This window comes from Mercenaria mercenaria, chromosome 4 (assembly GCF_021730395.1).
Source record: "Mercenaria mercenaria strain notata chromosome 4, MADL_Memer_1, whole genome shotgun sequence".
NCBI lineage: Eukaryota > Metazoa > Mollusca > Bivalvia > Venerida > Veneridae > Mercenaria > Mercenaria mercenaria.
The window spans coordinates 58,596,915-58,623,190 of NC_069364.1; the positions used below are offsets into that span (position 1 = coordinate 58,596,915).

Here is a 26,276-nt window from a genome sequence, read left to right on the forward strand (position 1 = left end):
TATCTGTACTTTCTTGCAATATAGATCATAGTGCCCTTAGGGTAAAAGAGCAAAGTAAGGTACCAGTAAAAACACTTTAGTACTAGTTATGTCGTTGACTGTTCCATAACGGTGCTTTGCTGTGTTCCCTTTTCATGTATATATGAGTCTGTTTATTTATTTATATTTTAGAAATGATGGAATCGATTAAAACACTTTTATTATTGCATTCATTTGTGTTTCTGCAAACACGTGCTCTGCCTGTTCACGCATAAACATTATAACTTACCTTTGTATACGTGCCTTGCTGTGTTCCCTTTTCATGTATATATGAGTCTGTTTATTTATTTATATTTTAAAAATGATGGAATCGATTAAAACACTTTTATTATTGCATTCATTTGTGTTTCTGCAAACACGTGCTCTGCCTGTTCACGCATAAACATTATAACTTACCTTTGTATACGTGTACATAGGCGACTGCGTTCTCCGAATGTGACTATCCCCGGTGGACTTCTGTCATGTTTTCTAGAGGAATTATTTGCTTGTAGACTGTCAAAGGTTTGTTCTTTGCATTTTAATTCATGATTTTATATTGTCTGTTTTCACAAATACCCTCCTAATACTCAGTATCAAGAATACTAGCAGACTTATAAAATAAATATAGAAACCCAAAGGCAAAGAATTATGCGCCAGTTCGATTCACTTGAATATCTAATTAAAATGTAAACCATTATTTGTCAAAACAAAGCAAAATAGCTATGGAATATGTGCTTGCATGACAGACCATCATTTGGAATGAGTGTGTGAAGTGCCGACCATTCGTACTTGAATGTAGTTACTGAGATACAAGCTTAACCAAGCAAGACGCCAAAGCCGACACAGACACTATTAAAATGTGTGTAATTTGGTTGTGTATATTCTTGCAATCATTTAAGGTATAGGTCCATGTTTCGGAGAAATAATCGAACGTCATCAAATCATAGAAAGAAAGCATTGTTTTACATGAAAATATAACAGCATATAAAACATTTATATTATTGTACAAAACCATTGTCAATTTACTCATACATGTATTGAATTCCGGAAAGGGACTACATGAAAGGGCCACACTACTGGACAGTCCAGCGCTTTTAAAAACTCACCATTTTTAAAAAGCTGTTACATGTTTTCGTTTTGATGCATTTGCAACATTTTTTTTTAAACTTTACATAACTAGGTAAAACATCGTTTTACATAGACTTATATAGGAAACAAATTTAAAAATCTCCTTGTCTGAAACCACAACACCTAGGCCTTTGATATTTAATTTTCAGCATTGCCTTGTGGTCATCTACTAATTTTGTTCAAATTATGTCCCTTGGGTGAAAAGAGACCTCACCCGGGGTTACCAAGTTTTATACAGACTTATACAGGAAAAAACATTTAAAATCTTCTTGTTCTGAAACTTCAAGGCCTAGGCTTTTGATATTTGATATGCTGCATTGCCTAGTGGTTCTTTAACTAGATCATTCAAATTATGGCCCTGAGGTGAAAAGAGGCCCACCCAGGGGTCACAAGTTTTAAATAGACTTATATAGGGAAAAAAATAAAAAAATTCTTGCCTAAAACTACAAGGCCCAGACTTTTGATATTTTGTATGTTGCACTGCCTAATAAGTCTCTACCATAAGTGTTCAAATTATGCCCTCGGATGAAAAGAGGCCCAGCCCTGGGGGCCTCAAGTTTTACATATACTTATATAGCAAAAAAAATTAAAATCTTCTTGTCTGAAAGTTCAGCTTAAGCCTTTGATATTTGGTATGTAGCATTGCCTAGTGGTTCTCTAACTAGATTTTTCAAATTATACCCCTTTGTTGAAAAGAAGCTCCACCCCGGGGGTCACTTTTATATGAGTTATATAGGAAAAAAATACTTCAAAATTTATCTGATCATATTTTCTAGATTGTTACATTATAATTACCTGATGACCCAAAGTAATAAGGGGTCATTAGACTGTGACCTTGACCTACTGACCTACTTTCTTGTTTTTAAGATACAGCCTTGCAATTTGGATGACATGTACAATTTTGCACACCGATCATAACAGCATAGAAATTTGGACCACGTCAGAAACTTTCGATACAATTTCAATACTCACCTTTAATGGTCTTAGCCCTAACCTTCTGACCTACTTTCTTGTTTATGAAGCTACAACAAAGAGATTTTTATAATTTTGTAACAGATTTCAGTACTTATTTTGAAGAATCTCTACCATGAACTTCTCACCTAGATTTTGTTTTGTTTTTGAAGCTTTAGCAAAGAACTTTGTTCAAGTAAGCAGTTAAACTCAGGTGAGTGATATGGGGCTTTCATGGTCCTCTTGTCGTATAATCAATATCGCAATGGTTTTCTATTGTTGTCACGTTAGGAAATTAATATGTTTTTCAAGATAACGTCTTCTCTTTTAAGACATATAATTATTGCACAGTTATTAATTGATTAACATTCATATCTTAGTTGATATTTATAGGTTATTAACTTTGTATGTGGATATATGCACGAGTTCTGCAGCGGTAATATCCGCGAAAGAACAAGTGCATATATCCACATACAAAGTTGATAACCTTTATATTACATATCCACTATCAAATGATTAATTTATATCTAAATTACCGTTCTGTAACGAAAGACAGGAAAAACACGAAAATAATTTCTCCGAAAATGCAGTTAACAAATCAAACAGACGCGCATTAATACTTTCCGCGAAAATGACATCATCTTGTTGTAGCAACGTGCACGTGGACGACATGGACGTCACGCGATTCTTTCCATTACAACGTTAATGAAACATTCCACGTCCGATATAAAAGCGTTCCACGTCATGATATGGAAAAATATTGCACGATCGCGGTCCATTGAATCCCAATGGAAAATAATTTTAGGTATGTAATAATTGATTTTACAAGAACTGCAAAACTGATGGCATTCCAGACTTTTGAGATATATCAAAATTAAAACAAAATATTTTAAGACTATGTGCTGGCAGATACGTTTCAATAAAGGCAAGATACATTATTCTTAAAAGTAAAATTAATAAATATAAAAGCAAAGTCATTCGAGCCCAAGTATGTAAAAATGTTGAGAATAACATTTTGACGGTAACTGAATTGTATGGGTTTTTTCAAAACATTGAGAAACGGCAAGATGTTGGTAAAATTACTCTTTAATATAGTATAAGATATTATGTAATAAAAGATTGTAAAGAACTTCATCTTGGTTGATAAAAATAACAAATTTAAGTAAATATCTAAACTATATAGAGTCAGAATTTGGGGGACAAATTGAAAATTTGCTGTGGCGGAAATTCTGGCCAGCCAATCGTCGGTTTCAGTTTAAGTGTCTCTATTATGGTCATTCTGCTAATGAAAAACCAAGGGAGACAACTCAGTTTTAACTTTTGCATTTAAGGGCTGGATTTTTTGCCTCCTCCAACTATGGTTCATATCTATGAAAAAACCAAGCTCAGAAGGTAACATAATCTGGCATTTACAAAATTATCATATACAATTAGAGGTCGGGGTTCAGCTCTTACAGCGATTATGTTTGGCAGGCCCACTTACCTTCTAAATTTTGGCTTTCATAGTAGTGCGGTGAAATTTAGTGCGGTGAAATGTAGAGCGGTAAAAAGTGCTGTAGTGCGATGAAATGTAGAGCGGTAAAAGTGCTGTAGTGCCATGACATGTAGAGCGGTAAAAAGTGCTGAAGTGCGATAAAATGTAGAGCGGTATAAAGTGCTGTAGTGCGGTGGAAAAAGATTTAATACATAGGGCTTTGTGCAGAAGAGCAGTGTATTCTGAAGCTAGCAATATTATAAAATTTAATATCCATATCCGACTTTTGGCTGGCTAGTGTTTCCCCAATGTCTCTACTTGGCACGTATATATAAGTGATTACCAAGGGAGATTTTTGCGGCCGTATACTTCCACTATCTTTTTGTCCTTTATTCAGTTGTGTGTATATAGTAAAATTTATAGCATAATATTTTTGTCTGAATGATCATGATTCTAGTCAATATAAATAGCATACAAATCTAAAATGCTTTTGCTTGTTCCTATTATTTAAGTTAGTCATAAATTAATAAGGCTTATTGCCATCACAATAATGCCAAATTTAATTTTGCTAAACTTATGCACTGTTCTATGGTTTAATATGTCAAGGGAGATAATTAGGGTGGTAACTATATCAAGGTTGTAAATTGTGTTATCTCCCTTTACATTATCCACTTCCTGGTAGTAATCAGGTTACCTCCCTTAATCATAATCTACTTCCTCTTCCTGTCTGGGATTTCTGGGAAAAAGCACACTTCAACCCACACACCTCACCCATTTCTTTCTCAAATGTTATATTTTGAATATCAGATATTGTATATACATTGTATATTGTATTGATAACATGTTTTCATAAATGTTCATTTGACTACATACTGCTAAAGATAGTAAATTATTGTAATTACATTGTCCTGCATGACACAAATAATTCTATAGTTTCTGTTATCAAGTTATTGTCTATGTCAAGACTATGTTAAATGAAGTACAATGGCTTAATCTATGCTGAATTCTGCGTTAGCTTTTTACAATTTCAGGAGCATGTGTTTCAAGAATGTAAAGAGTGACATAGGAGCATGATGGCATAGACAGTCATAGAACAATGGAATCGGATCCAGAATGAATATCATCAACTTATCACGCTGGAAATAGACAATTAGCTGGCTCCTGGGGCTGACATTTGAAATAAATCTTATGTGATTGTAATGGAATGACAGTTAGAGACTTGATTCATAGTCAAAGGAATGTTATTTTATAATGGAAAAGTTATGATTCAAGGAAAATTTTATTATGTATGCCTGTATAATATGATATATAATTTAAAATTGTCGCAAACGGCGGAAATTCTGGCCAGCCAATCGTCGGTTTCAGTTTAAGTGTCTCTATTATGGTCATTCTGCTAATGAAAAACCAAGGGAGACAACTCAGTTTTAACTTTTGCATTTAAGGGCTGGATTTTTTGCCTCCTCCAACTATGGTTCATATCTATGAAAAAACCAAGCTCAGAAGGTAACATAATCTGGCATTTACAAAATTATCATATACAATTAGAGGTCGGGGTTCAGCTCTTACAGCGATTATGCTTGGCAGGCCCACTTACCTTCTAAATTTTGGCTTTCATAGTAGTGCGGTGAAATTTAGTGCGGTGAAATGTAGAGCGGTAAAAAGTGCTGTAGTGCGATGAAATGTAGAGCGGTAAAAGTGCTGTAGTGCCATGACATGTAGAGCGGTAAAAAGTGCTGAAGTGCGATAAAATGTAGAGCGGTATAAAGTGCTGTAGTGCGGTGGAAAAAGATTTAATACATAGGGCTTTGTGCAGAAGAGCAGTGTATTCTGAAGCTAGCAATATTATAAAATTTAATATCCATATCCGACTTTTGGCTGGCTAGTGTTTCCCCAATGTCTCTACTTGGCACGTATATATAAGTGATTACCAAGGGAGATTTTTGCGGCCGTATACTTCCACTATCTTTTTGTCCTTTATTCAGTTGTGTGTATATAGTAAAATTTATAGCATAATATTTTTGTCTGAATGATCATGATTCTAGTCAATATAAATAGCATACAAATCTAAAATGCTTTTGCTTGTTCCTATTATTTAAGTTAGTCATAAATTAATTGTTTTTATAGAGGTCGAAAAAGGATTTAACAACTTTGAAAAGCAAATTTAAGTAGCTGAATATTGATTTTCAGTTGACAATCTTATAGATATATTGCGTTCTTGTCGTGTATTCTTTCAATTATATTCTTTCTCTTTCAAGGATTTAATGTCTCTTGAATGTATGTCTGTTATGTAGTAAAAAACATATACAATTCACTATACACTGTTGCTAATGAACGTATTTGTGTAGGTTCTCTATCACTGCATACAGACAAAGTAGTAACATTTCATTTAGATGAATAACGTTCATATATCCCGGTTGCTATAGGACCGACCACGGGAAGTAGATTAAACATGGTTTTCATCACTGTTTGACCCATGGCTGGCTTATGGGTTCGTATACTGGAAGTGCTTTTATATTCACGAATCTTGGCTATCAAGTCAGCATGCTCCTTTAATTTACTTTCGAGATATTCTTCTCTTTTCTTCCATTCACTCACTATTTTTTCATAATTTTCCCTCACTCCCTGTTTGTCTTGTTCCATTTGCGCTGATAAATCCTCCTTGTATAGGTTTATCTCTTCTGTTTCTTCTTTTCTCTTTAATTCAAGTTCCGACTTCTCCAGTTCAAGTTTCGCATGTTGTGCTTGCATTTCACCTTAAATATCACACATACATTATAGATCAGTATAACGATAATTGTTGTATAAGACACTTTAATTGGACTATAGACAAAAATCAATCCGAATATTTCAGGTATTACTGGCAACATAAAAAATTCCCTTTTTGTGGAACTGAAGTAACTTTTTACATTAATATTTCTTTACGTTTTTCAAATGCTTATCATGATAGATTATGATCATCACTTAAAGGAAAAAAAAGAAAAAGTGGAAACTCCACAGGTCGCTCAATAAAAGCAAAAACGAAAATGCTGCAGGCTCGGTTTGATTGAGGACGGAAGTGGAAATGCATTTTGCCTCAGAAAAAAAACATTATTATTGTAACAAATTTAAGAGTATATTGCTCATGGACCCATGCTGTATAACAGGAACGTTATTTTAACCTGTGATTAAAAAGTGAAATGTATAACCCGGCAGCAACTTATCAAAGTTTAATATATAGAGGATATTTGTTTGTTTGCAGTGTGATATCGAAATATATCTTCACCGATAAGGGAGACAATTGAATATTTTCACGAAGGCGGAGCCTGAGTGAAAATATCAGAATTGTCTCCCTTATCGGTGAAGATATATTTCGATATCACACTGCAAACAAACAAATTTTCTTTTTATTTTATGCTAATTGGTGAAGATCAACGAATTTTCTGTTTATGACATGCTAACATGTTCAAATAAAACCAATACTTCATGATGATATTAGAATTTATTTAGGCTACTGTGTTACATATGATGCATCCGCTAAATTACCATGGACACTAAGGCACATTGATATCGAATATTGGTGATTAGGTCCGTGAAATCAACACGACGCCATTTTGTTTTTGAAAACAAAAACTACATTAAAATATTTTGTTAATAATGCACAATCCGCGGCCAACAGACAGTAGTTAAGTAAGCATATTTAAAACTTTTCGGTCAATGCCGTCAGTTCGTTAAATAACCGGAAGCTTGCTTTGTTTACAAACGCTGAAGGTCAGATTAAAAAACAACCCGAAAAACGTAAAGAACTGGGGAATATCCGAAAGTCCTTGGAAAATCAAGCTGCAGAATTAAATATCATCATGGATTTATTGGAAATATTGGTCTAGGAGCTGTATAGCATAACGAATAGGGATGGAATTTGGAACACAACTGGCTGGTAGGGGAAGAATTTCGACGAAAATGCTGGCATATTACGTAAGGTTGAGTTGATGTCTTGTGATAATAAACTAAGACACCAACCAACTAAATGTGCTGTCGCCAGTAAAATCTACCATATGTTAGTGAGGAACAGATGAAAGTGGAGGAAAGACGTATCTATAGCTACATTAACGGCAAGGCCAAGCAACCACTTTTGAAGGTAACATTTCTAGAGCATAATTTAGATCTATAATATTATTTCTTCTGCAAATTTGTTATAGCTAGCTTGTCCTATATAGGATTGTCTAGCTGTACAAGTCTCCTTTATGGCTTAAATGTTAGGATTATAATAGGATACCAGCAATTATAAAGGCAACAAGGGGAGTTAATTAAAGAATATATTTCAAGGGAGATAATTTTATCTGAAAAAAAAAGAAGTTCGTCACTGTGAGTGATATAGAGAAATATCTCACTGATATTTTTCAGTATTTCACCAGTAAGCATAAAATAAAGTGTTCTAATATTGTCTTTTTTCTGTGCAATTATAAATTGATAGATATTAACTCACATTTTATTTGTGCTTCATTCATCTCTGCTTTTTGACATATCGCTTCGGCTTGCTTTTGAAACTGTTCCTCAAACTCAAGGATGCACTCCTGAATCTAAAGATAAAGCTTTTCTATACTAAATATTATATTTCATTTAAAATCTGGGAAGTTTCGACGGATATGTTTGTTAGATCTGATTTTAAAGCCCATTTTAGCAGACGACAGTATGGTAAAGAAAAAGAAAAGACATAATCAGACCTTTAACAATATAGTTAATGTTTTAGATAAAGGATGTGAATTTGAAATATTAAATAACATATTGCATCAGACGCACAAGTCATCAAAAAAGCTCTTCATATAAGAGGGCCATTCCAAACTAAAATAATGACAGTCGTGCTGGAAAGTGGTATACAGTTTGTGTCCAGACTTCAAATTTAGTTTATCTCTTCAAAATATTCGCCTTTGACGTCCACGCACTACCGCCTTCGAGAAATTCAAGAGATGAACACTGCAGCGTATTCTCCCTTATTATTGTCTGAAGTAACTAAAAATATAAATTCAAGGTGCTTTATTCACGTCTAAATATTTCCATCCAGCTAGTATCTTTTTGAGGAAAAAGTCATAAGGTCTTAGATCTGGTGAATATAAGATTCTTTCACTGGTTATAGGTGCAGATGAGAATTTCCGGCCTCGAGGGTAATTGTTTAGGCGGTAACGAGGTTCCTACCGAGTCACCCGAGAGCCGGATATTCCCAGCTGCACCTATAACCAGTGATAGAATCTTTTTCTTGCATACCGATATTAAGGTATAATAACAGAAATAAATCAGTTGAATGGACTTCTTTTTATAACTATTTCTTATAGCAGCGTATTTAAACAAAGCGCGGGAAATCAACGTCCGTAAACAGGAAAGACGTCATGACGTTTCAAAGACAAATAACAATGTTTAGTTCCGATTTTGTTTTATGAGCTCCAGCGTAACGTTATGAATTTTTGATAAATTAACGTGTTTTGAATCGAGAAATATACTATCATAAATCTTTTACATGTATGTAGTTCGTAATACGTCATTTAAAGCACGAGAGTCATCTAACACCCCGGGGTGTAAGATGGGTTTTTCCAGCACCGGTAAAAATACCGGAAATCCCCGTCTGGTATGCAAGAATAATTTATCTTCAAAGAGAGGATGTATATTTTTGGATATGCTAAGTTTAGTTTGAATTCTGTAGGAGATATTAGAATTAATACTGATGATATTGACCAAGACAAAATTTGGAGTATTTTTGCATATTAGAATTGGACTTTACGGCTAGTTAATATTTCCAATTCAAAATAAAGCTTTGTTATTGTTTATAGTTGCCAGTTTGTTTTTCTGTTACCTTAAGTATTTTTGGTAACAAGCTATTGTTACCCATAGACATAAGAACTTTTTTGCACATCTGACCCTACTGGCTTTTTGCTCCATGCGAGGAACACACCTTTCTTAAACCATGTACGTTGCATCTTCATCAATCAGATGTCTTACATCAGCAATATTCTTTGACGTCACTGAAAGCCCCCTCTCTGTAAGGACTGTTAGACCATTTTTAAATTTACCTAGTACCTGCTAACAGTTTTCTCTGATACAGCAGTCTTACCAAATGAAATATGCAGTCCATGCAGGTATTTATATAGAACAACGTACTTTAATGTACGCTCTAATTTCATAATTACATGTATTGTGCTTAGTGCGAATGACTGCACCGGACGCAAAACTAAGTATCTCTAAAACGGTAAGATAGTTTTCAGTAAAACTTTGCAAAATTATAAAGGAGCCATTAAATTGTTTTTCCTGTAAAACACGAGTTTCTGGCACGACAAACATCTATAGAAGCGTGCAATTGCCATTACTTTTAGAATGGCTTTAGCATTCAAATAGTGTGGCTAGAAACTTCAAAACTCTGTCAAAACCTCCAAGAATCATTCTCAGTACTTACTAAATTTGGATCGGCTACTGGCTGACTTAGTCTCACTTGATCCTTTAGGCTTTCAAAGTCCCGTGTATACATTTCATATCCACCTTGCACAAAGTATTCACATTTTGTAACTTTTGGTTTGATCAATATATTATAAACGATCTGCAAGACTTTTATGTAAATGTCTTTAACATGCGCATTGTTTTCTTCAACGATTTTGTCTTTGAAATCGTCCATTTCGATCTATAAGAATAAATATATATTTGCAGTACAAAATGCTGTTATTTTCTTATGATAAACAATAATAATAACAGATGTAAGGACACATCAGCAATATACACTTGCATTTGTAATTTATTTTTCTTTTGAAAGTTTACTAAGAATTCATATGAATATGTGTGTGGTTTGTGAGAATGGTGTTAATTCAGTACCTCTGAGTATTCTTCTGCTTGGCTACACTTTTTCTCAATGAAAGAGAATAAAAGGTGTGGGCTGTTAAAAGGAACAGCGGAATAAAAATGAATACTGAAAAGGGAATACTATGTTCCTTAATCATAATTACCCTACAACGTAAACCTTAACATCACAGACACTCGCGTACAAAAGGCAAACACACACATATAACCACCTTACATAAATAAACAGACAAGATATATCAACACAGTAGGGCACCGCCCAATCCACACAGACGCACATGCACACACAAGTAGGAAAAACAACAATCGGACACCGCCAAAAGATTTCGGTCGCCAAAATTTAGGTGATAAATGATCAAGCAGATGGTCAAATTTTTGCCCCAATTCATTGATACTTTGTGGTTAAAATTCTAAGCAGAACGGCCTGTGGAACGGTTTTGTACAGTCGAAAGTTGATGCTTTTTGGCTGTCAGTACCGGTACAGGTGTTAATTTCCGAAGAAATGTTAAGGTTGTTGAGAACATGGGGTTACGACATGCATTGCAATAGAAAGTTTACACGCTTCTGAATCTATCAGCACCAGAAATATACGTGTGTTTTTCATATTGGGATTATAAACCAGGTAAGAATTTCAGTTTTACATGTAAGCAATTGTCAATGGTTTGTTACCATGTAGTATTTAATGCTTTGATGGTATTTGGTGGCATTTTTAGAACGCCATCAAATACTATTTTGATCGTTTTAATAGTTTTTGCAGTACCTTTGGTATAGTTATTTGCAAAAAATGGAAAAAAGAGAGATTTTTTGGGGCCAGAGCCGCTCACCTGACCCCAAGCGTCTGTGACACATAAAAGTCCCATTCATTTCGTATTCATTCTTTGCACAAATAACCATCTGAATATATGTTATAAACAAATATACCTAATACTTTATTATCATAGCTACACTGATTGTGCAAAAAAGTGAAAAGAAAGCATTTACCTCTGCTATTTTCTGAAACTCTTGCTGATCATCCAGAACGGCCATTTTCCTGAACATACTGAGTGCCTCCTTTTGGATCTCTTTGTACCTAGAAGTAAAATCGTTTGGTAGTGGCTTTCCTAGAGATGTAATCTGTTCCTTAAACCAGCTCACTATCTTTTTTATAGTTACTGGTTCTCTTGTCGGGACATTATAGTCAACGCATCATCGATACACGGCAAGTCTCCAGAACATATTGCCTCGGTGTATTTTTCCACCAAGCATGAAAACACTGAAATATTTTACATTTCGAAGAAATAACATTAAACAATGGAGGTTTAAAGACAGCTATATCGCCAATAAAGTACATGTAAAATGTTCATTATACGCACTTAGAACTAGGATATAGATATTGATCTGGTTTAATCAGAATAGATATGAGGTAAATAATGTAAATATAACACGTAAATCACGGAATTAAGACTGTTTTCTTCCATCATGTGTCTTCGCGTCTTCACCCCTACGAAAAGAAAATGAGGATACAAAAGGACTTAAAATTGCTGATTTGTAATGCTTTCGTGTCATCGAATGTTGGCGCGAAAACAAGAGGACATGATATATTGAAGGCAAAAACTAGTAAAAATAACGAGACCTTGTCTGCAGGTGTAAAAATCATGCCGTCGAACTTTATTCGCCGTGTGTCTGTGTGTGTAAATACGATGACACGAAAACACGAAATACCAACTATCTGTCTTCCTTTCGTGTCCTCCTTTTTTCTCCCTGGCGCACAAAGTCATACAGACACGTCAACCTGACAGTTTGACTTCCGTTCGTGTTTCCCCTGTTTTTGTTTTCGTTTTCGGGTAAACATGCGCAAAAAGGTTACTCCTAATACGATGCGCTGCTTTGTATAAAATAGTTTTACAAGCATAAATGAAATACACTATGATATATATTTACAATTTACCGTGCCAAAACTCGTACACATTCAAACTGTGTAGACATTACTTTGGAAACATAAAACTCAATCAAGCAAAATAATGGCAGATTTGTTTCTCGATGTTTCGCATATCCCAATGACTATAATTATCCCCAAATGTATAGATATCTTCCACTAAGAGAAACATTTTTTTCTGTCATATATTCCGCGTTACTATTGCTTATATCTTACTTAACTTCACATAAACATTGTCAAGCATACAAACAAAATATATGCAGGCGCTGGCCCATTATACCTAAGGTAAACTCAGCAATTTATTATACTTGGAATTTTTATTTTCAGATTTTTCGAAAGCTTCGTGTATAGACATATCTTTGGTACTTTAAAAGATAATGACTTGAAATTAAAACTGTTTCTTTATAATCATCATCTGCATGTGTAGTTACAATCCACATAATTCTAATTGTTTTTTAACAGAATTTTGCACCTTTCATAGATCGATTTCTGGATAAATCTTTAGTACAATATAAGACAATAACTTGAAACTTGAATTGTATCTTTATCATCGCCATCTGCATGTAACGTAACAATCTCCATAACTCTGATTTGTAATTTTGACCAAACTGTGCCCCTTTCTTACTAAAATTGTTTGACAAACACGTCATTTTCTGTACATAACTTTGGTACTTTACGTTTAAATCGCCGAAAAGTGGAGTGCGATGTCTCTTGCTGTACTTACTTCTTCCATTTAAAAGACTGCCATCCATTAGCTTCTTTGGCTCACATTTGTACATATATTCTAAAAACACGGATGTGTCTTCTACAAATTCAGCGCTGAGTTCTGTCTCCTTTAGTTCTTCTAACCGACCCAGCATTTTACGTCCTGCTGGCCTGTCAAAGACAAAACATTTTCGATTTTGAAAATGCTGCAGAATAGATACCCTGATTGCATTGTATTTTAGGCCTTTAGCTTCGTTTCCCTTTTTTATTTTCAAACACTTTTCTAAATAATCATCAGGTGTTTCTCCATTTACCATTTCAAGGCTAAAATCACGGAGGCATAATACGAATGATGGGAAATAAAAACCAATTTCTGGAATGTGGTACAAGTTTTCTTCAGCTAGTGAGTTGCACAGTGCAATCTGCTTCGATAACTTCGTCACAAAACTAAAAATAGTCAAGGAGTTGAATATAAGAATATCTTAATAAGACCCGTATACTACATCATGTGCTTGTAAGAATATTTATGTGCGTTCAAAGCAACTGAATGCTTTATATGAAAGTAAATAAAATATATTTTCGTGACATATAAATTTAGAAAGGATACGAAAGTCTTTTTAGTAGCTTTTCGTCTAAGACTCCCAACATGTTATAAACAAATGTCCCCGTGAGAAGAGTCGTCAGACTAAGAATGTTGTTGTCATTTTCATCGTCACCCTGAAAAAAATCAACAGATATCTTAGATGGTGCTTTTAGTATGAATATTAAAAAACATATTCATATGACATCAACAAAAATTTTGTAGATATGACTTTCGTGACTAATTGTAGTGCTTTGGAAAAAATATACGTCTTTAATGGATAGATACGTTCGATATAGATACAGCGTGACGTCTACTACAAATATTTTTACTCATTTGGTAAACGTTTAGGTCACCTGTCACGTAGTGACAGGGAAAGCTTTTGTGACCGTATTTTGTCCGTCGTTCGTCCGCCGTCCGTCCACAATTTTTTGTTAACACGATAGAGATCACATTTTGCAATCAATTTTGATCAGACTTGCACACAACTTGTATCTGCATAATATTTATATCGTTCCTTTCGAAAACTGGCCAAATCCCATCATGGGTTCCAGAGTAATTGCCCTTTAAAGGAGTTCATCACAATATTTTGTGCGCAGCTCAATCGCGCAGCAAGAGATAACCACTGTAAAGTTCAGGATTCTCCGCCGAAAGTGCATAATTGTCGGATATGCAGCACACTCGCGCAGGAAATATCGTATGTACTGACAATATAGGTCATGCATATTTTACCTTTAAAAGTGATGGTGTTTTATTGGAGGAGTAGACGTAGGAAGTGCTCGAATCGAAAACATTGTGGACAGCCAAAGTAAACTATTTCGTCCAGTAGTGATGCAGCCGACTCCAAGTCACATAAAATTCCAGAAAATCTTAACGTAGATCTATCTCCTTCAAGTTCAGATGTGACTTGCTAAAATGTTGTTATACTTTTTGTGCCCCATTCCGCATTTCATATAGTAAGACCAAAGTTATGACCCTTGACAGTCAAATCGTACATAAAGGGTCTAAACATTTGTGTCGCATGTACCTCAAAAGTATATGCGCCAAGAGTCATAAAACCATCCAAGAATTAAATTCAGCATGCGAAGTTGTGCACCAGTGCTTTTATTTGAGGTTTCATTCAGTAAAAACAGATTTATGTCCCTTGACGTGGTCAAATATATACGTAAATGGCATGTGAAAGCTTGTGTAGCACGTATCTCAAAAAGTATTTGACCTAGAGGCATGCAGCCTTAAAGGAGCATTATTCCGCATGTGAGTAAGAAAATTGGTTAAGAAACTGATTATAACATGCAATTTGTTTTGTAAGAAAAAAAAAATGTTCATAATTTTTAGGTGGGCGGGGTAATGAAAAAATACTTTTGTGGGTGGAGTGAATATTTTTTAATTTTTCTTGAAAACAAGCACGGGTTAATATTATTTTTTTGTGTGTTTTTGATTTTTTTGTCTTAATTCTAGCTTACATAATACAAAATTTGGTAAAATTCTGTCCGCTAAATTTTTCATATCATTAAGAAATACTTCGTGTTTTTTTCAGTTTCAGATACTTTCGACATCTGTCAAGTGTAATTTTCTGAGTTAATATATTTATATGTTGACATTTTATGCATAGTTATAGTGGTTTCATTAATTGTGATGCTTAATAAACTTTGAATATTGAAAATAGAAGCACGGGTACCTATCATTTTTATTTTTTATTTTAACTTATACATCAATCTATAAATACGCAAAGTTACAAAAAATTCTGTCCCCTAGAAATAATTGTGAAAAACATCTTTAAAGGGCCAGTACGTTGCTATTTTAGCTTTTGTAGCCATATAGTAAATTTAAGTTTTGATTTGATACAAACTTGTTAAATATCTTTAACAACATTAACTCTTGGATTCCAAGATGGATCTGTGAGATCCATTCATGGGTTCTGGAGTGCAGCCTTGTTTCAGTTCATTTTACTATTTTCTATCAGTTTTTTACACACCCAATTCCTGATCGTCGTCTTTTTAAAAGAGATATTAAATTCACATAAAATGAATTAGTCATAATGTTCCTCTCATAAAAAGCCTGTATAGTGTTTCGAACATTTTCGATCGACTCCCTGGTCTATGTTAAAAAAATCAATAGAAACTATGAGAAACAAATTTAATTAGAAATATGTTACCATATCACAAACGTTGAATCAAGCATATCAAACGTTATCATTTTCGAAATATTATCATAGTTTCATAATCTTCAAAAAGTGTCAATACTGCACACTAATTTGCAAAATAAAATCATTATACATAAGCAAACGTACATAAAAGTACATGTATAGCACGCATGTGCTTAAATTATACAAACTTAAACCTTTGCTACATCTCCTATTCCTTCAGTGTCGAGCAACAGCAAAACCTCGCCTTTCCGCTTGGGGTGTTCTAAGCACCAAACCCATATCCCCTTTGTTGTTGCGTCTGTAGTATTGCCGAGAGGAAAGCCTGGAATATATAATTTACAATAAAATTGTATGGGTAAATAAAAGTATCTTTAAAGAGTTTTAAAGGAGTAGGAAGAGTCCTCGTTACGACGTAAACCGTGCTTTACACTTACTCAGTGAAGAAGTGACCGCAGAAATTAAATTTTGTAAATCCAGAACGCTAAAACCATTTGATACAAACAATTTTGTGGTTTCTAAAAAGCATTTACAGCATTTCATCATACATCACTAGCACGGTTTACTAAACAGTCGAAATAAAAATTTGCGTTTACAGCCTAAAACGTTTGTATGAGTTTAGTTTAGAACAGAAATATAAAAAGATTAAAACACAAGACAAAGTAAGTTTTAAGATATCTCCCTAAAACTGTTCCATAAAAGTGTAATTCTCAACTAGATAAATCTTACACGCACCTTTTTCAGCGTTCGCCAATCTATTAAGTAAATATGATTTTCCCGATCTGTATGGACCAGCTATGGCTTTGACATTTACTGTTTCCTCTATTTTCGATATCTCTTCAATGACTTCCATCTCTAAAGAGAGTTGGCCGTTTTTGTCATTCTTTATCAGACAAAGGGGTGACCGAAAAACTTTAAGACCACCATATTTTGACCTTAAATTAATATGTGAAAAACAATAACAAAACAAAAACAAAGAAAATTAAGAAAATAAAATGCGTGCTGAAACGGATATGCGAAGATAGAAACTCATTTTTCTACACGTTGTTTGATATAGTTCTTGCAACAATATTGATTGATAAATTGTAAAATAAATGCGACATACAAATTCAGGTACGCATTTGATATACAGAAACCTGTTACAGAAATGTATTCTTTGGGAATATACTGTATTTTTAAGATATTGCATAACTCAAGATTGTCACTAACATTGACTATCCAAGATTAAATTTACATTTTTTTTTCATGAATGGAGATAAACTTTTGTTGTATTTATTTTGTATGATTGGAAAGCAATTATTGAAACTTTCTCATAAAATTTAAATTAAAATTAGATTCCCGGGAAAGTTTAACACTGCTCGCTCAAAGGCGCCTAAAGTGTTTCCAATGATGTTTCCAGACGGTGCACCATTATGTTTCCTTAAATGTTTGTTTGGGCCTTCTTATTAATTTGTTTTACTTCGTCTGTGTATGTATGAGGATATGTCTAAGTTTTGCTTTTCATTGGGGAGGAGGCGGAGGATAAGGAATAGGACTTGGGGTATTGGGCGTTCTTAAAATATGGATATTTCGTTTTTGATCTATGTCCTTGATAATCATGATAATCATTCGAGTCTGTTCATAACAGGAAATACATCAAACATCACACGTCACCCCCACCCTAGCATCGGTTGAAGCGGATAGAAACAGATGGATCCCGTGATATGTAGACCCCTTAAGACGAATCCAGTTATCTATATTTGGTATTTTGAAGGACGAAATTGTCTCTTTTATCTTATATTGCTCACTAAAAAGTATTAAATAACTAAATGGTTTCAATAGTCACCGAAATATATTTCAGTATATTAGGTTGTAAATCTTACATATCCGTTTGTGTGTGTGTGTGTGTGTGTGTGTGTGTGTGCATGTTTGAATGTCTGTTGCTCGTATACGCAACCATACTAACACTTCTCTGGTTAATGGTGTGGACAAGCTTGGCTTTCCTTTTAAATAGTCAATCTTGTTTTCACACCACCATTTCTCTACCCGATCCCAATTATGTACAGAGCTAAAATGTTTTAATCCGTCTGTACAGATTCTACTTTTGACGGACCAATATCTGGGAAGGAGCTGTTTACGTAGTTTGCAGTGTTCACTTCCGGGGAATCTACCCTTATCTTTTAATTTGAATAAAAGCTAAGTCAACAAGAAATGTTCCTTACAAAAAATCTGTTGACGTTTTCGTTGTTAACTGCTGAGTACTTTTCAGAGAACACTGTGTTTGGTCATCAGTTTTCACAACCTTTAAAGCAGCCGGTCTGTCAGTAACACTTTCTTTTACACTTAACATCTCCTACAGATAGTGAAACTCGATAAAAAAAATGATAACCAACATGAATCGGATATGTCTACAATAATTAATAGGACTTTCATTTCTCTTATGGAACTTTGAGACTTTGCATTCAAAATGTTACTTGAAATAGAATTTGAATGCATTGTTCTAAAGAAATATTTGCATGAAGATTCCGTGCATCTATTTTACATGGTTATAATACGAAGCTACATATTACAAAACAAAAAACATGGTCAAAGAACTGGCGGGGCGAAGTGAAGTAGTCTGTGTTCAGACCCTATGTTTTTGTTCACAGGAGATACCTCCTGAGGCTATACAACTTTTGTATCATTATGTCCCAGAGAGCCAAGACTGATGAAGTCAGAATACATAAAAGAATGATTTTTTCTAAAAAAAAAAAAAAAAAGATTATCTAGTCTGTAGCCAGACTAGAAGTGAAGTTGCATACACCTTTTCCGAAACAGAATTGTATAGTCTGGGTATATTTTTAAAAAGTGCAATGCAGTATCTATGACGTACTAAAGAATTATATGCTTTAGTAAGGTTATATCTGAAAACAAACATCAGTTTTGATCAGGTGTCCTGCCTCAATCTTTATCAGGAAACTGGTGTTTCTCCTTATTACCATGTCGTTTATGTTAAATACAATTGTCTATTCAGAGCATTACAGTACGTTTATACAATCTGGTCGTTCTAACAGATTCATTTGCAATTAGTTTTATGATTTTAAAGGATATAGAGGACGAAGATATTAGAGAATTTTCTCTTCCAACCGACTTTTTATATACTCATATGTCACAACAAAATTATTCTGAAATATGTGCCTCAATTTACATAAATTTACATATATATTGATCAAAATGTCTGAATTCTTTTATATAAGATTTACATTTAACTCAGATTAGGTATAATGTACAAAATGTTACGGACTTGATAAAAGATAGCTGAAACGACTCGTGGAAGACAGCGTTTGATTAAAGTAAAGATGACGAGTTCAGATACGTAGTAATTTCAACAATTATAAATACTACTTGAACAAGCGATTAGATAAAAGTGTGTAAGATAATATATACATGCATTTCTGTAGTATATATACTCCTTTTACACAATTAGTCTTCAAGGGCGCCTTTTAGATTTTAACCCCAGAGCGAACATACGTTTTATTGAAAAAAAAATAATCTAACAGCAAATATGTATCAGGACATTTTTGTAAATATATGTTTCATTAAGGTTATCAGGATGTAACGAATAACATAAATCATAAATATGTCGTTACAATATACCAAAGGCATAACCGTTTGAACATCATCTATCTTAAAATTGTTTTCAAAGTATGAAGATTACCGCATGGTATTCAGTTGATCCAATACGAAAAAGTCAATGTCAGTTCCAATATGTATTTATTTTAAAGTCGATTAGGCCTATCTTACAATGCATTTCGAATTCTTTTGTAAAGATCTGTTCAAAACGGCATTTAATATCAGTGTTTATGCATACAATTGTTTAACGTATGAAATCATGACATCCTTCGGGAAAATTTGAAATAAACATGTTATAACTTTAACTAAAAGGAGAATAAATTCATTTTTACGTAACTGAGAAATGTTCGTTGTTTATTCTGTTGGTAAAAAATGATAAGGGCGCAGTGGTAAGCAGTTAGCTAACAGCGCCAGCGATCTGGGTCCGATTATTCCTAGCCACGGTTGATATCCCGACTTGCGTTCAGTGCTGTATTATTTGATTAAATTGCTTATGTTTCAAGTCGTATCTGCTAACACTGGATGCTGGGAAGTTTTAACATGACATCTGTAGCGGGCATCCTATCGAATTTGGGACTTTCGTCGAATACCAATGTTAAACAATGTAGGGATAATACACGTTTTTTTGTGTATCAACGTCTGCAGAAGCCCGCGGGATTGTTTGTGACCGAGACCGAAGGTCGAGGTAACAAACATATCCCAAGGGCTTCTGCAGGCGTTAATACACAAAACAAACGTGTATTGTCGCTATTCTTGCATAAAAAAAAACATTACACGACGACTAAATGCATTGTTTTCATATGTGATGACTTGACGATTCAGGTACATTTTTTATTTACCATTATTGTTGTTCTTGGAAACGGTAAACATGTTTTAAATATCCATAACCGGGGCACACATAACAACAACACTACTAAAAGCGTGATTTGAAGGTTTTTGAGCATATTATTTTTATTTTTTGTTATTACAAACGTTACATTACACATAATTTTGCATATAACTAAAAAATTTGATAAACAGGAACACAATTATTTTAAGAATAACAACTTTACATTCGAATTATTTTGAGTACGAACAAACAGAGTACGGATGAGTACGAAGATAGTGACTAGCTTTCGAGGTTTATCATATGAATTCTGCGAACAATCAGGTTAAAACAAACCGACTGATACTAAAAGAAATCATTAATATAATACCTAAAAACGGGCAATAGCACAAGTTACACGCGATACTTATTTATTCACAGTTATTTACAATAACTGAACAGACGCTTTGTAAAGGGAGTAAACTCTAAGAGAAGCTAGTGCGTACATTGATGGGGGCAGTACGTTTGGGGTTGGAAACTGATACAGCTAAACATACTATGGATTGCATTGTATCTATAATGCTACAAGAAGAGGTTATTATGGAAGAAACAAGATGCAGATGCCAAATATCAGTATGCGCAGAAATACATACATACGACCCTGGCAAAGCATTTCAAAAATAAAAATCATGTATTAACAGCACGTGAATTGCCTTGTTTGCACACGATTTTTCTCCCGTTTATGGGCGGATCCAGTGAAAAAAGTAGTTTTTATGCAAGAACATTAACATTAACCTTAATAAAAAATCTCCTCGTCCCTAAGTAGTTATTAGACTCAATTCGTTTCTGTTAGTTAAACGGAAAACGATGTTAGATATTTACGATGACTTTCGAAAAAATAGAAACGGTACCTTTTCTAGTTTCGTTGGTTCAGATTTCCCTGCAACAGCACCAGCCTTAAAGTCGTAAAAAATGACAGCAATGGCAAAATGTCATGTTACTATCAGGCTGGTAAGAAATTGAGGCACACTCTTTTATACACAGGCAGCATGCGATTAACTTTAAAAACGGTAATTATTGAAAGGAGGTCGAGAATTAATTTTTTCTATGTGTAGCAAATATGTATTTGCTAATGTAATATGTGTCACTTATCAGTGTAATGATAAATGATACATCAAACATGTCTTCATACAATAATTCAAATAACGATGCGAGATATTTCAATATGTATGATTAGATAAATGTTTACAATGAAATACGAAACATTTAATCATATCTGTATTCTTATTTAAATCTGTACAATAAAATAATGTTTTTAAATGCAATATAACAGCAACAACGAATATAAAGTCGAAAACGTATGATCTGGTTTTATCATTTCGGATAAATATATTTTTCAAATTACAGTATGTATGCGCTCTTTCAAAATACCTGTTCTACCGATGACCCCTGCTCAAAGTGAGCTGGACTCTCATTAGAACTGCTACTATCTGACGTGTGTTCGATATCGCTCATTTCTGTTTGTATCTTTCCCCACCAGATGATACCTACAAAGTATTTCAATTGATAAAAGGTATTAACGCTTATAGGGGTGCGTTTGTATAATTATGAGTCTAAGACGGTGTCCTACTGTTTTGATTTCTATTTTATTTAGTTGGGTATGGCTGTGTGTTTGATTGTGGTACATGAGTGTCTGTGCTTACGTTGTAGTGTGACTGTTATTAAGGAACGTAGCATTCCCTTTGTAGTTTCATCCTTGTTCTTCTTTCCTCTTCGAATTCTTCCCCCACCCAACCCCATCCCATCATTTTACCACTTCCTCACCCTCTATCTATATTTCACATAAAGTAATATGTACTTGTTAGATGTTTGAAGCAACCAGTCTGTAATATTTTTCCATTACAGCTTCTTTTTGTTGTGGGCCTTCTTTGCTACTGCGTGGCTCTAGGGCTGTGTTTTAGGTGTTCTGTGCTTCCGAGAAATCTACCCTTACCTATTGTCTTTTTTATGACACAAAATGTGAAAGAGAGTAACAAAGGAATATATATTTAGCCCTGACACAACATATCGAAAGATATATATAAATTATTTACAGCACGTGAACTGCTAATACATGTTGTTGTTTTTTACATTAATGCATACATTAATCCGATGAAAAAAAGTAGTTTTAATGCAAGAATGTACAATAATGATTAAATATGGTCAATACAGATAATTAAGATAGCAACACTCTTTACGCGCCTTAAAACTGACTTAAACCTAACTGTAACAAAGGAACTAGAAATAATGCCAACAGTTGGTAGAAAGTCTCATAATGAAATATGTAGCTTTAAATATAGTCCTAAAAGTTAGCTTGTGATGTTTGTATTTTTGAATTTCTGATTTATATGCTGTAACGATTGCTCTGCCATGACTAAACTATAATGTTGACTGTAGGACCCCCGAATGTAAAAATGGTCACATAGGTAAAAATGGTAACAAACGTTAAATAATTTTACCGTACATGTAGAAACTTACTTCAAATGTAAAACCGAGTTGTTACAAATATAAAAACGTTGCTGGTGACATAATTTTTTTTATGTAATAAAAAAGCGTCACAAATCTAGAAACAAAAGTTTGGTCACATATGTAAAAACAGTCTCCTACAAATGTAAAACACAATTTTCGCAGTCACCTTGTGATTTCATCTATATGAAATTGTTTCGCCATTTATTTTCTAAAAGAAAAAACCTATAGCCGGAGTTGTCTACATAGTGATATGTGTAGTGTGCGCGCGTGTGTGTAGTAATGGCCTTGTCCGTCCCTCAGTTTGTATGTTCCTTTTGCATAAAATATAGAAGACAATGCTCCTAGTGGCAAGTACAAGTAAGTAAGTAAATTGTTTGGGCGGGGAAAGTGGAGGTGGGGGGGGGGGGGGGGGGGGGGGGGGTTAGATGTTTTTTCGGAAAACAGCTCCACGCGGATCATGCTACAAATGCTACTTCTTAAGCGTGAAATACAACTTATGGTTTACATTGACTCTGTGTTTGTTACGGATATGTGTACCCCATTTACATTAGGAAGCACTTGAAAGGAGGCGAAAAGCGATTTTCGCGCTATATTCGCGCACATGCAGTTGGAAAGTGTATATTTAAGGTATGTATGTCTTTTCGATCATGTGATTGGCCCTTTGCATAATTTCTTAGAATTTATTTTTTCGTTAGATGTTACGCAAAGATCATGGGTAACTACAATTCGTGAGACGTTAAAAATTTAGCTATGCGGACGTCTCCCGTGATTATACTTTACAGTCATTTCATGAATTGTATCACTTATCAGTTGCTATATATTATAGGCGGACAAAATGTATTTACATTTTTGTCGAGCCCGCTTGCGTACAAATGCGTACTTAAATCATGCAAATAATCGATTACCCTTCTGGTTTGGACTGGTCCAAATAATCACGTCATTATGTTTATTATTATTGTAAAAAGAGAAAGATAATAATTTTCAGTATGGTGGCTGATTTCTACAAGTGTCGTTCTGTCGAAACAACGGCAAAGGTGGAAGTATCGTTCTTGTGTTCTGGCGTAGAGAATACGCAGTGTTAGTAAACACATCTGAATGAAAGAAGTATGGATTCTGACGTTTTCATCTTTTAGCGTTGTTTCGTTCCCTCGTTCTGGCGCCACCGCCAAAACGATATAACGAAGAATGAATCAAGACAAAACGAAAGAACGACATTTGCAAACGGCGCCCTAAAACGTCGTCTTGGCGTTCTGGCGCCAGAACGACTAAACGAGACAACGACAAATGTGAAAACGTCGTGAGTTGCGGCCACTGCCAACACGGGCACTATGATTTCCCTTCGATATATGTTTCATAAAGGCGTGAACAGCGCCATTCTACGACCGCGGCAGTAAAATACCTTCCATTGTGGTTAATTACTTGACACGGTAATGTTTCATGCGCGGCGCTCTAATTTCCTAAACAGCGTCAGACTTCAAATCTGATAAGAGTGCTGTTGAGAATACTTTAACTTTCATGACAATGTATTCCTTTATATTCTTCCTATTTCATCATGTATCCTTGTGATTTTGCATGGGGTTCAATCCTAATATCGATAGGCTGTCATAGTCATATAATAAAACCATTGTGAGAAGATGATGATGATGATGATAACAAGTCTGTGTGTCACTATACATGTACTTGGTATGGCAATATGCACTGACGAAGATAAAGGCCATACGATAATGACCAATGACCTCGAAAAAGTCGCTATGAACAAAGGCCATTTCTCCCCTCTCTCTTGGCCGGCCTTTGTTAACAGGTTTGACTGTATTAAACTGATTATAAGTGATCTTCCGCAGGCCAATTATTCTAATACCTGTCTATATATTCAGATAAAGTTCCAGTTGACTATTCCTCCCAACAATTGTGTACTCACTTATAGTTTGTTATGCAGAGGAACGAATAAGGAGACAATCCATTATCACACACATGCGCGCCTATATATATATAGTTTTACTCGTATATACCCTCACGCATCGGAACACGTAGTTAAATTTTGTAGAACTCCGGCATTGAAGCGTAACTCAGTGACATTGTGTAAAGAACGCTAAGACTGCTTAATAAGCGGTCTCTTATGATGGTCTTTCGGTCAAGTGAGAGATAGTCTTTAACTTTATAATTGTATTTTAATGAAGTACATGTGTATATAATTTCACAAATTGCGTAAAAGATCGTCGGCCCAATGTTACATAGTTATTGCATTCAGGCAGGTGCCAAAGTATCGCTAATTACAGAGTGAAGATGCCTTGGGAATTCGTCCCGGTGCTTAATAGATACTTGTCGATATTTCATCTGTTGGATATGAAACTATGACTGATAACGTTGGATGGATTGACCTCATTATCAAAATCACTTAAACGGTGTCGCAATTACGAAGTCGTCTGATTCATACAGATTAATAAAGTGACTACGATTGTGTTTAAATTGTAGGAAACTTCTTTTACATTGTACACAAATTGGTTCAATTGTGGCGCTTTTATTACAATTACCGAGTTTTACATTTGTAACAACTCGGTTACTTTGTAGAAATTTTACATATACGGTAAAATTATTTTACGTTTGTTACCATTTTTACATATGTGACCATATTTACATCCGGGGGTCCTACAGTTGACTTTGACTCGGACAAAGAAATGTATACATTATTTGTACTTACTTATACATTTTGTATTTATGTTATGAAAACGAAGAATGTAACAGATGTGGAAATCATACTAGAAGTAATATAAATTATTTGTACCGTGAAACTAAATCAAAACGAAAACTATATTGTAAACATGTTACATGGTTTATAAGCTAAAACGACAACTACATAAACAAGATTGAAAACATACCTTGCCAGTATTAGCAAATATGATTTTTTTTTCTAAATTCCTACAGTGATTCAAGAAAATAAAATCCGTTAAAATCAGATTTGGTTTCAAGATAAAGAAAATACGTGCCTGTCGCGCATACTGTTATCATTTATGATACAGATAACTGACTCGTTTATCTGCTATCTGTAATGACATGATCTTGTTGATTTTCGTAAAGGTAGTTCTGAACGTTTGAAACAATTTTTGTTCTTCAATTTTGAATTATATTTAATCGTGAAATTCAGCCATCAGAAAAAAATAATGTTGTGTTCTTGATTTTTTTTTGTAAGACCGTTTTTGAAAATTTTGGTCCTCTTGTTAATTTTCGCATATTCAAAAGTTTCAATATGTAGATTTTAATGAGAAGTTTCACAGTTGTAGACTTAACTTTGTTAAATCATATGGTGTAATGAAATATAAATGCATATTTGGAAATTCGTTTTCAAAAATTTGACCCTACACGTAATGGGTGTGTATAGACCCCCGGCGGCCCATGTGGTTCCGGGACGATCTGTGTATGAAAAGAATTGGAACCACTGCCTTACCCCTGCACTTGGTTTTGCAGTAACTCTGTGATTCCAGCAGGTATGCAAATTTTGATTCCATACCTTATGTCTTTATTTCGATGTAAATGAGATGTGGAACCAAAATTTGCAGTCCTGTTTGGCGCCATATAACCTATACTGTGTTGGTGTGCCGTAAAACCCAAATAAAAAAAAAACAGACCCCCGGCTGGTTACCAGTTCGT

At 34.4% G+C, this 26,276-nt stretch overlaps 1 protein-coding gene across 2 annotated transcripts; it reads right to left on the reverse strand.

Annotated features, from left to right (window-relative positions):
• Nucleotides 1–4,837: 4,837 nt before the first annotated feature.
• Nucleotides 4,838–25,610, reverse strand: LOC123551859 (guanylate-binding protein 1-like). Of its 2 annotated transcripts, XM_045341094.2 has the most exons (12): nucleotides 25,508–25,610; nucleotides 21,555–21,670; nucleotides 21,035–21,079; nucleotides 17,929–18,059; nucleotides 16,463–16,662; nucleotides 15,925–16,052; nucleotides 13,612–13,721; nucleotides 13,024–13,451; nucleotides 11,366–11,636; nucleotides 9,990–10,211; nucleotides 8,034–8,127; nucleotides 4,838–6,324 (listed from the first exon to the last, which is right to left on the reverse strand). In XM_045341094.2, the coding sequence occupies exons 2-9, from the start codon at nucleotides 21,636–21,638 to the stop codon at nucleotides 11,533–11,535; spliced, it is 1,230 nt and encodes a 409-aa protein (XP_045197029.2). In that variant the 5' UTR covers nucleotides 21,639–21,670; nucleotides 25,508–25,610; the 3' UTR covers nucleotides 4,838–6,324; nucleotides 8,034–8,127; nucleotides 9,990–10,211; nucleotides 11,366–11,532. The 2 variants fall into 2 exon arrangements, with proteins under 2 accessions (XP_045197029.2, XP_045197030.2); XM_045341095.2 differs by lacking the exon at nucleotides 21,035–21,079.
• Between the last annotated feature and the right edge of the window lie 666 nt (nucleotides 25,611–26,276).

What these genes read in the sequence shown, in the direction of transcription:
- LOC123551859 (XM_045341094.2), bottom strand. Translation starts at nt 21,638, where the DNA reads ATGAGCGATATCGAACACACGTCAGATAGTAGCAGTTCTAATGAGAGT. An exon ending in ATTGGCGAACGCTGAAAAAG is followed by an intron (nt 16,053 to 16,462) that starts GTGCGTGTAAGA and finishes TATATATTCCAG; the next exon opens with GCTTTCCTCTCGGCAATACT. An exon ending in GAATAGGAGATGTAGCAAAG is followed by an intron (nt 13,722 to 15,924) that starts GTTTAAGTTTGT and finishes GATTTTTTTCAG; the next exon opens with GGTGACGATGAAAATGACAA.